The sequence below is a fragment of the Grammomys surdaster genome, unplaced genomic scaffold (assembly GCF_004785775.1).
Source record: "Grammomys surdaster isolate TR1022 unplaced genomic scaffold, NIH_TR_1.0 129, whole genome shotgun sequence".
NCBI classification, from domain to species: domain Eukaryota; kingdom Metazoa; phylum Chordata; class Mammalia; order Rodentia; family Muridae; genus Grammomys; species Grammomys surdaster.
Window position 1 is genome coordinate 17,358,660 of NW_021604587.1, and position 11,806 is coordinate 17,370,465.

Consider the following 11,806-nt stretch of genomic DNA (forward strand, 5'->3'; position numbering starts at 1 on the left):
TCCCTCTCCCTCTCCCTCTCCCTCTCCCTCTCCCCTCCCCCTCCCCCTCTCCCCTCCCCCCCCTCGTATTCAAACACACAAGCCTATGAAAGCTATTCTGAAACCACAGAACTCTTCTCTGACCTCCATTGGCACATACACACATACATACATACACACACACAAACACACATACACACACACACATACACACACACATATACAAATGCACTCAGTACAACTCCAAAAGTCCTCATAGTCTTTCACAATACTGCTTAAAGGTCCAGAGTTTAAAAGTCTCTTCTGAGACTCAAAGCCATTTCTTTTTTTAAAAAAAAAAAAAATATTTTTTTTTAAAGATTTATTTATTTATTATATATGAGTACACTTGTAGCTGTCTTCAGACACTCCAGAAGAGGGCATCAGATCTCATTACAGATGGTTGTGAGCCACCATGTGGTTGCTGGGATTTGAACTCAGGACCTCTGGAAGTGTAGTCAGTGCTCTTAACCACTGAGCCATCTCTCTAGCCCCCAAAAAAAAAAATATTTTTATTTTAGTTTATGTACAGTGGTATTTTGACTTAACTATGTCTGTGAAAGGGTGTCTGATCCCCTGGAACAGGAGTTATAGACAGTTGTGAGCTGCCGTGTGGGTGCTGGGGATTGAACCTGGTGCTCTAGAAGAGCAGCCAGTGCTCTTAACTGCTGAGTCATCCCTCCAGCCCCTCAAAGCAGTCTCCTAATCGCAAGCTCCAGAAAAAGCAAAAAGCAAATTACATCCAACATCCAATGGTACAGAACATACATTTCAAAAGGGATCAAAAGGGAAGAATCAGGGCATACTAAGGAAACACTCGATCAAAGCAAAACCAAAACCCAGCAGAGCAAACTCCAAATCCTGTGGCTCCATGTCTGAGGTCAAAGGACTTAGACGGCTCTGCCTTCCAGTTTTGCTGTGTGTAACACCTATTGATGGTAGATGTGGGTGCAAGTAGGCCTGTAAGGTGGGTGGGCTAAGGTGGCTAGATACAACTGACATGTCTTTGGTCTTCCTACAGATGGTACTATTACCCCAGAGACCAGCTACATCATCTTGACATCTGCCATCCCCAGATTCTGTTCCTGGCTGGTCAGTATTATGTACAGGTCACAGTGGACCTAACCGGAAGATCCTAGGGCAGACGTTTAAGGAAGAACCTTCTTATGGGGTCCCTGGATGGCTGTTAGATTGTGATCTAGCCTTTATTTAGGAATAGAATCCAATTATAGTCTTAGAAAGCTTCAGAAAAGGAAGCTAAGTTATTTGTGAAGTCATGCAAGGAAGACATTAACACCCCATGTTGGAGATGAGAGCACTAGAGTCCAGGCTGATATCCAGGGACTGGTTCCTGTGCTTCTTCAAGGCTCTGCCTATCCAGGTCTCACAGACTTTGAGACGTTGATTCCTTCTGGTTAGAATGGTTTCTGGTGTTTTCCCAAGTATTTCTCTACATGTAGAAAAGCCTCGTTTTCTTTAATGAAGCTAGGTCTGAAATACAGTTTGGTTTTGTTGTTGGTTTGGTTTGGTTTTTTTTTTGTTTGTTTGTTTTGGACTGGGTCTCATGTAACTCAGGCTGGCCACAGACTCTCACTGTGTAGATGGGGTGCTTGGAATTCTTGATCCTTCTGCTTCTGTCTTTTAAATCCTAGGACTTCACTGCATGACCATTTCCAGATTAGCGTTTTGGGACATAGAAAATATGTTAGCAGGAAATCTTGTATTTAAAAGTTTAAGTACTCGCTGGATGTGGTAGTAATGGTCTTTAATAAAAGCACTGGGGAGGCAAAGACAAATGAATCTCTGTGAGTTTGAGGCCAGCCTGGTCTACAAATCGAGTTCCAGGACAGCCAGGGCTACACAGAGAAACCCTGCCTTGAAAAACAAAACAAAATGAAACAAAACAAAGAGTTCAAGTACTGCAGTGATGCACAAATTTTGGTGAGAGCATATAAGGCCACAAAAGGAAGGCTGATGAGCAGACGGGCTGGTAAAGCAGCTCTGAATGCTTCCCAAGAGTGAGTGGTAGCGAGGTGACTTCCACACACAGAACCTGGAGTCTCCCTTTTCCTGAGCTATGGTCCAGGACACTGCAGGTATCTGGTTAGGAAAGGACAGGTTAAAGAAAAGTCTCATTTTGTCCCAACTCAGTTTGCAGAGGGCACTGACACATAACTCTTTTTTTTTATTATTAAAAGCTTTACATGTAATTTGCTTTTAGTAATTGAATCTAAGTCACTTGAGATTAAACATATGCACAATATAGTTTACATACTGTAGACAGGCAAGGTAATACGTGCAAGCCCAGCTGAAGCAAGAGGATTACAAGTTTGAGGCTTGCCAGGATTATATAGTATCATATAATGAGTTCTATAGCAACCTGGACTGAGTAAGGCCTGCCTTTAAAAGACAAGGTCTTAGAACCTATTTTAGAATCTGATTTTATAGTTCTGATCTAGTTATGGGGGAAACACAGAGTTGTCCTCTAACATTGTTTAAGTAAGAGTGCACTCAAGCCAGGCATTGTGGCACACACATTTAATCTCAACACTCAGTAGGCAGAGACAGACAGATCTCTATGAATTTAAGGCTAGCCTGGTCTCAGTAGTGAGTTCTAGGCCAGTCAGGGCTACATAAAGACCCTGTCTCAAAGTACTCACCAGAAATATTTTACTGTATTTTCATTCATTGGAAAGTGATCTTCCCCCTATAGTGAAAGGTAAATAAAGATTAGGCATCTTCTCCATGTATCTGAGGCTTATGAGCTGGGCCTAAGGTCCTCGAAAGAAAACCCACTTTGGACTAGAGCTTGAGCCCTGGTGGCCATCAGCATCTTTGCCAGGATGCCAGGGCTTAAAAGAACTGGATGTGGTAGAGAGACTACCTAGGCAGAAACAGCAGGATTCCATCCTCGAAGCACTAAATTGAACACTCTTCATTTCTATTGGACACAGGTAGAAGATAATGAAATAAAATTGTCTGAGAAAATCCTGCAAGCCACAAAGGTAAGCAGCACTTTTGTTTCCTGAGATTAACATCCGATGGGGCCAAAGAGATGGCTCAGCAGTCAAGATCACACACCGCTCTTGCAGAGGACCTAGGCTGAGTTCCTAGCACCCACAAGGTGGGTCATAACTGTTTGTAACTCTAGTTCCAGGAGATTCAGTGCCCTCTTTTGGCCTCCCTGGGCACCAAATAAACATGTGGTGCACATATATGCATGCAAGCAAATCACTCCTACACATAAAATAGTTTTGTAAGATGGCCCAAATATAAGCAACTTGTTTTGGTTTTTTTTTTCCTTAGGTTTTTCGAGACAGGGTTTCTCTGTGTAGCTCTGGATGTCCTGGAACTCACTCTGTAGACCAGGCTGGCCTCGAACTCAGAAATCCACCTGCCTCTGCCTCCCAAGTGCTGGGATTAAAGGTGTGCGCCACCACCGCCCGGCTACAAGCAACTTGTCATGATAAAATACTTCATCTTGGGGCTGGAGAGATGGCTCAGCAGTTAAGAGCACTAGCTGCTCTTCCTGAAGACCCAGGTTCTATTCCTGCCACCTACATGGTGACTCACCATGTACTCTTGGAATCCTATGCTCTCTTCTGGCCTCCAAGGGCACTAAACATCCATATGATTTCCATGGACATACATGCACACACAGATACCCATATGTGTAATATATATAAGTAAAAACGTTTAAGCTATTTTTAAAATATGTCATCTTACTGCTAAGCAGAGGAAGATTCCATACTTTTTGTCTTTGACTCCTATTTGCATTTCCCACTTCCTGTTAGGCCTCTGAGGGAGGAAAAATGCTTATGGGGAACAAAGTGAGAGGGACTCCACCTTGTCTTATTAAGGATTTTAAAAATCTCCACATATATAAAATCAGCATCTTTGCCAGGGTGTCAGGGCCTAAAAGAACTGGATATGGTAGAGAGACTACCTAGGCAGAAACAGCAGGATTCCATCCTTGAAGCACTAAATTGAATATATATATGTGTGTGTGTGTGTGTGTGTGTGTGTGTGTGTGTGTGTGTGTGTGTGTGTTTATCAGTACTAGGGATCAAACCTAAGGCCTTGTGCATTCCAGGCAAGCACTGTGTACCAGGGAGCTCCCTCCCCTACCTGTCTTGAGCACTATTAAAAACAGATTCCAAATTGGCCTGCACAGAAGCTGAGATGGCAAAGCGTTAGGCCAGGAGAAGGGAGCTTCTTTTTCACAGACAAGAACACCACAAATAAGGTATAGAAGCCAGATGTGTTGGGGAGTATTCACTTATCCCTACACTCAGGAAGCTGAGTCAGGAGAATCACTGCAAATTCTGAGCCATCCTGGGCTACAGTGAGACTCTGTCACCAAAAAAACAAACAAACAAAAAAACCCCAGAATTCAGAATGTTGTTATTGCTATTATGCCAAAGAACAGATGATGCCAAAGCACATGGTATATTTTGGTATAGTCAAGTCTGATTCATGTTTTTAGTACTGATAAAATGGATAAGAGTTTGATTCTGTTCATTTTTATGCTATAAGTCACCAATTTTTTGTTGTTGTTGCTAATGTTTTTAAAGGGGGACGACTGTTTCTTGGGCACCTTGCTAACAGGAGGAAAAGGAGCGTATCTTTATTCCAGCAGTCCACAGTCCAGGCCTGAGGAAGGTAAGCAGCTATGACTGTGTTCTTAGCTTTATCTGAGTCTCTTATTTGCAGGGGTTAGCACAAACTGTTGTGTTTAATAACACACCTGCTCTTTGAAAAGAATGTTGCTTTTCTGTGGCTGTTTCCCTTTGGCTCAGCCACTTGAAGATGAGGAAACATGTGCTAGTTTCACGAGCACAGACATGGCACCAGAATTGTACCTGGTCCCCTTGCTGCTACCAGAGCTTTGTTCTCAGCATGGCCAGAGTGGCAACACTTCCAGCAGAGAAGTCATAGACCTACATGGTTTTCTCCTGTGTAATAGACCTACATGGTTTTCTCATATTTTTAAATTATCTTAGGGTTTTGCAAGTCAAAAGCCTAAGCAAACAGAGTCTGGTGGCACATGAGTGTAATCCAAGCACCAGGAAGGCAGGATGTTGTGACAGCCTGATGTGTTAAAGCAGCCTGGACTACATCATGAGTCTGGTGTCATACAGGGCTCTTGATCAAATAGACAAAAAAGAAAACCAGGCATGCTTGTATAGATCAAGATCTAATGAGGCCCAAATCCAGGATCAACCAGGCCTGACTGTTTAATAAGAGGCTCTGGGGAAAGAGCCTATTTCCAGGCTTATCTGAGTTGTGGGTCCACTACTTCCCTCTGTTTATAGGACCGAAGCCCCTATTTTATGCCTGGCTACTGGATATGGACTGGTCTCATACCCTCCCTTGAGCCCACAGCAACCAAGAATGGCCTTTGTGTTGAACCTTCCTTACATCAGTCTGCTCTCCGGCTTCTGTGATTCATACTGTTTCCTTACTGTATAGTCACTCAGTTGCAAGTATCTCATCCTTTTATGGCAACAGTTAAAGGCCTTAAATCTCATGCGCTCAAACATTCCAAAATCTCACCATCATGATCATCTTCAGGGGCTGGATAGATGGCTCAGCAGTTACGCATACTTAACTGCTCTTGAAGAGGATCCAAGTTCAGTTCTCTGTACCCATGTCAGATTCCTCACAATCCCTCTTACTTCCAGGGGAGTATAATACCTTTGGCTTCCAAGAGCTCCTGTGCTCAAGTGCACATGCCCACACATAAACATACATAATTAAAAATATTTGAAAACCTTGCCAGATGGTGGTGGCGCATGCCTTTAATCTCAGCACTTAGGAGACAGAGGCAGGAGGATCTCTAAGTTCAAGGCCATCCTGGTCTACAGAGTGAGTTCTAAGACATATAGGACTATACAGAGAAACTCAAAAAAAAAAAAAAAGGGAAAGGAGAGAGAAAAAAAACTTTTAAAAAGACAGAACATCTCCAGGCATGTCCAGCCATGGGGCATCTGCGCTAGGATAGCTGTGAATACAGCCCGACACAGACTCATGAAGTTAGTGAAACATTGACGTTTTCTTTATGCAAATTGTGTGGGGTCCAGGGAACTTGATTTTATGGTTCTCAAGTATGACCTTCATAGATGGCAGTTCTGTTGCAGTGTTAAAGCTGGACATACCTGAACCCTGTATAGATAAGCTCAGGACAGTACCCAAGTGCACATCTCAAATGTAACCTTGCTCTTTATAGACTCATGAAACTAGAGAACTATCTGCTTGTACCTTGCTATCCCATTATAAAGGCAGAGCTAGCCTGGAATAACTGCTACAGCATCAGATTCAAAAGCTTGAGGATGAGTAAGTGAAAAGCCTAAAGCAGCTTCAAGATCCAGCTGGGAAGCAAGCTGAGCCTGGTGTCCAGGCCTTTAACCTCAGCCGTGGGAGGTGAAGGTCTCAAGTTTAAGACTAGCCCCTGGGCAACATGGTAAAGCCCGATCTCATCTCAGAATAAAAGTAAAGGCGTGTGAGCTTCCAGAGTACCTGGGTTCAATTTCTAGCACCCACATGATGGCTCACAACTTTCTGTAATCCCAGGCCCAGGGAATCTCATGCCTTCTTCTGGTTTCCAAGAGCACACATTGCATGCACATGATGCACTTAGAGACAGACAGACAAAATACTCATATACAATTTTATTTTTCAAGGCTGGGTTTCTCGGTGTAGCCCTGGCTACCCTGGAACTCTCTCTCTTTAGGCCAGGCTGACCTTGAACTCACAGAGATCCACCACCTGCCTCTGCCTGTGGAGTACTAAAATTAAAGACATCCACCACCACTTCCCAGCCAAAATAAAATCTTAAGAAAATAATGTTGGAGCTGTATCTCAGTGGCAGTGTGCTTGTCCAATGTGCTCTGAGTCCAACTACCTTGGTTTAATACCCAGTGAGGGTGTCTAATCAGGTGGTCAGATTGTAGGGTTTTTTTAAATTATGGTCAAAGCCTGGAAATTGTTCCTTGTTGCTCTCAGCTCTGCCCTCTGAGCTGTTAGCTTAGCCTTCCAGACTCCCCTTTTCAGAAACTCTGAACTCTGTGGCACCTTTGTTTTCCATAAAAGATAGCGGTTCCTTCCTTAGGATTCAGGTTCATGGCCATATATCTCAGCCTCGGCCCCTGGCTCCTGTTTTCACCCCCAGGGCTCCTTTACAGAAATTATTGTGTGTATGTACATGGCCATGCATGTGTGCCACAGTATTCATTTGCTGGTCAGAGGACGCATGAGGGAATCAGTTCTCTTTGTCCATAGAAATTCTGGAGATTATACTCAAACATTCAGGCTTGGTGGCAGCTGTCTCTACCCACTGAGCCATCTGGCCGTCCCAGCCCTCAGAGCTCTTGATCTTACCCTGGGCCTCACATCTCAGCTTTCCATTTTCCTCAGAAGGGAGATCTTACTTTGTAGCTTAGTTGTTTCATGCACCTGCTTCTTGCCAGTAGAATTTGGGGAGCTGAGCATCCTTCTTTTCTCCCTTTTCCATAGTTTGCCCTTTTCAATGTGAGCTGGCAATGGTTTTCCTAGTAGAAAAAATATCTTGAAAATGTGGATTTTCTTAAATATCTTAAGTGGATTTCATGGATTCATTTCCCTGTTCCTTTTTTGGATTCCTCAGAATAACTGTTTCTGTCTCTGTCTCTGCCTCCCTCCATCTCTCTCTCTGTCTCTTTCTGTCTCTGTCCTCTCCCCCCCTCCCTTCACACCCCCCGCCCTGTGTTTATGTGTGTGTGTGTGCTTGTGTTGGTGTGTTGGGGGTGAGGTAGGGAAACAGAGACAGATTTGCTGGGGATCTAACCCAGGGCCTTATGCATGCTAGGCAAATACTATGCTACTGAGGTGTAACCCCAGGCTCACAAATAACATTCTCGAGTGAGTCCTGTTCATTCCTTGTTGAATATAGCAATTCTGTGGAGTTTGAACTCTGACTTCACAAATTCCTCAGCCTCTACAAAGCAAATCCTCTTTCCGGATGATTTGTTCTTATTGAAAATATTTTAGCTGGTGGCAAATTCCTCTCCCCGTTCTTAGATCATTGGTCAGCTTCTTCATTAACATAGAAGACAAAGCAAGCGCACCAAGCTCGGATTTTAGCCCTTGGTGTTTTGCGGAGTTGTGTTCTACCTTCCTTTCTGCTCCTCCAGATCCTGTCGGTGAAAACCTCGGAGTCAGGGGCATTGAGGAAATCATGTAGTGTGACTGTAGTACTAACCTTGGAGCAAGATCACATCCGGGGGGTGTGGGGTGTGAGAGGGAGTCTCCTGTCTCCTAGGGTGGCCTCACACTGGAGGTCCATCTACTTTGCCTCCCAGGTGTTTGTATCTTCTCAGCAAAGGGCTCATTAGAAAACTGATTTCTAATGAAGAGTACAACTAGAAATGTCTATGTCCTTGTTAGTCACATTGTTTATGTTCTGCACAGTTCCAGTTCTTCTGTATGCTGTGCAAACACTCTACCCAAGCCACTCCCCAACCCAGTCACGCCATTTTAAGATCTTAAACTTCAGCAGGGTATGGTGGCATATGTTTGTAATCCAGCACTCTTGTGCTCCTGACACTTGGAAAATTGAGGTAAACAGGTCACCATTTCAAAGCCAGCCTGTCCACATACTAAGTTCAAGGCAAGGCTGGATAGCAAAACCCTCTTTCAACCCCATATCTTTAGAAAACTTAGATTTCACATTTACCCCAGTATATATAGTTTGTGCTGCAGAGCAATTCTTTAGAAGCAGAAAACTTCAACAAGTGTTTTTCATCTCTGTGTATTAAGCATTTTACTAGTTTAGAGTTCATGTCACAGGATTATTAGAGCTTTAAATTTATGCCATTTAGGATCAAGGCTTGCCCTCTGTTTATTTCTCCCCTGCCCCCATTTTGTGGTTCTAGAGGTTGTCCCCCAAAGCCTTACACATATAGGCAATAACTCTTCTACTAAGCTAAGTGTTCTGGGTTTTATTATTGCTGATTTTTATTTTGATATGTGGTCTCTCCAAGTTTCCCAGACTGGCCTTGAAATACAGAGAGGTGTTGAACTTGAGATGCTCCTGCCTCAGGAGATCTTAGGCTTGTACTACCATATTTTGCTGAGGACTCTCTTAAAACAACAACAACAACAAATCCCACAAAATTCGTAGGATTTTTCTCAGGCTTTGGAAGGGGGATTACAAAGGCCCTGAAATTCAAATGTTGTTAGTATCTTAAAATATGCCTGTGGAATATTGGAATATGATGAGTTTGAAACTGGTGTCTTCTCATACCTAAAACTATTTGTCTTGAGTTCCTTAGTGTGATTGAGCAAAGATTGATCAAAATATTGATTGGTCAGATCCTGAGCTTTGTTGAAGGTGAGCACTTGCCTGTGGCTGTGGGAGTTGGCAGAGGGGTCTGGGATAGCTGAGATGCAGACAGTGGCTCCGCCCTTCAGAGTACTCAAAGCAGAGAAGAAAGAGCTCTCCTCCTTGAACTGCTTCCAGTCCAGTACTTTTTCCCTTCCCTAGCCCAGTGGGTTTTATTGTCATAAGACTTCCTGCTGTTCAGCTTTCCCATCATTCCTGTCCTTCATGTGTCCTTGGTCAGGCAGGTTGCCCAGAACCTAATCCCTAAAAACTTGCTTTAGCCTCAGACCATTCTCCTTAAGCATTTTCTGTTTTTAACTTAACCCAAATAAAATCACAGCATGTTTGTTGTCCTCAGACTTGCTTTGGGGTTTGGTATTATGCTGCTAGCGTCTATCCAGATTATATTGTGTTTGCTTGGGGCCAGCACAGCAGTGCAGTGGGGAGCAGAACTTGCAGAGAGGATGTGCTTGGGCAGCACACCGCTGCTGTGTCCAAGGAGGCTGACAAGGGCAAGTTTTTAATGACAAAAAATGAAGATTACATCAGATGTTTCAAAGCCAACTGTGACATTGTTGAATAATAACAAAACTAGGTGTCAGTTTAAGGTAAACATACAGTTGCTAGGTAGATGTCCTGATTGAAGTACTTTTTAATATAAGGGTCCAGTGGCCTCTGTACAAGCTATAGCTATGGCTCTGACACTCTTCTGTGATAGCCACTATCAAGCAATAATGGTTAAAATTTCTTCATAATTTGATATTACTTTCTTTTTGGAAGGATTGATATAAAGGAGCTCAATTTACATTCTTAAAACTTTCACCATTCTCAGCTGTACAGATTCATATACTTTGTTGATTTTCATAGCTCCAAAGTATGCCTTTATATGAAAATGAGTCATTTATCATTTTAATTTTATGTGTATAGATGTTTTGCCTGCATAGATGTCTATGCACCATGTGTGTGCCTGAAGCCCAGGAGGCTGGAAGAGGGTGTCAGATCCTCTGGAGCTCGAGTTACAAATGGTTGTGAGCTCACATGTGGGTTCTGGGGATTGAATGCAAGTCCTCTGGAAGTACTTTTAACTCTGGAGCTATCTCTCACCCCCTCATGTTTATTCTTGGTGATCGTTTGTTTTGTTTGTAGTTTTGCTTTGTTTTTTATTATTGCTGCAGTGGTTACTAGCATTTTTTTCCTTTTTGGTGGGGAGGGGTAGCTGGTCTTGGACTTGGAGTCTGCCTCCCTTGTACTGAGATTAAAGGTATGAGCCACCATGACTGCCCAGTTCTTAGAATTCTTTTTGTTTTGTTTTGTTTTTGTTTTTTTTGAGACGAGGTTTCTTTGTGCACCCTTGGCTGTCCTAGACCAGACTGACCTCAAACTCACAGGCAGGGGGCTGCCTCTGCCTTCTCAGTGCTGGGATTAAAGGAGTGTGCCACTACTGCCTGACCTGTTCTTAGAATTCTTACATGCTTCTTTTGAGTTGTAGAAATCACAGGTTCTCCAGAATTTGATAGAGAGCTGCAGGCCAGCCCATTCCCTAGAGTACTCAGTGCCAAGGCATGCTCTGGTGAGTGGGGTGCAGTGTCTGAACATTTGGAGAGAATGCGGCGCTGTGCTGTCAGGGTTGGTCTGGGTTGTATGACTCTGATTCTTAGTGAACATTGGCCACATTATCAATTATTGGCTATGCTCTAATCTTTTGTTTGGTTTCTTGTAGAAATTCCTTGCTTATTTTTAGGAGTCATTTATAGATGTAAGGCACTAATCTTTTGTTAGGTGATACATCGTAGTATTGTTTTCCTCGTGTATCTTCATTTTGTGTATGACACTTTTTAGCTGGATTCTTTTTCTGCTTTGGAGGGAGGAAAGCGAGTGCGAGGGATTGAACGCAGAGCCTTGCTGATGATTGGCAAGTGCTCTGACAGTGAGGCCCACCGCCACCGTTGGTTTTTATTTGTGATATTTGTTGTCTTGTTTGCTGGGGATCAGACCTAGGGTCTTCTGCATGCTAGGTAAGCATTCTACACTGAGCTATACCCCTAGGCCTATTCATAATATTTTTGAAAGCAGAAAATGTTTTAACTATGTATAGTTGTGCACACTTATAATTGTAGCACTTAGGCTGTGACAAACTGTTATGAGTTCTGATAGAGTCTGGGCTGTATCTACATACCCTTTCCGAAACAGAGGAGAAAGAGGCAGAGGCAGACTGATTTCATATTGAAGTCTCCTAAGTATAAAAATTGACAATATGACCACTCCATGGTATGATTAAGGGTCAGGGTATGATTATGATTTATTGTAGATATGAGAAAGAACAGGCAGAGGCAACTAGAGAGTCCAGAGCAGAGAGAGAAAGAAGTAGACTGAGCATGGCCAGCAGACTGGACATGGCAGGGCTGTCTGTGAGACAGAGCAGCAGAC

At 43.3% G+C, this 11,806-nt stretch overlaps 1 protein-coding gene across 1 annotated transcript in view; it reads left to right on the forward strand.

Annotated features, from left to right (window-relative positions):
• CUNH20orf194 (chromosome unknown C20orf194 homolog) overlaps positions 1-11,806 on the forward strand; it is a 131,173-nt gene that overhangs the window by 64,903 nt on the left and 54,464 nt on the right. The window contains exons 18-20 of the mRNA XM_028755558.1: positions 1,040-1,110; positions 2,973-3,023; positions 4,593-4,680. Coding sequence (XP_028611391.1) covers positions 1,040-1,110; positions 2,973-3,023; positions 4,593-4,680 — 210 coding nt within the window. The remainder of the gene's footprint in view (positions 1-1,039; positions 1,111-2,972; positions 3,024-4,592; positions 4,681-11,806) is intronic.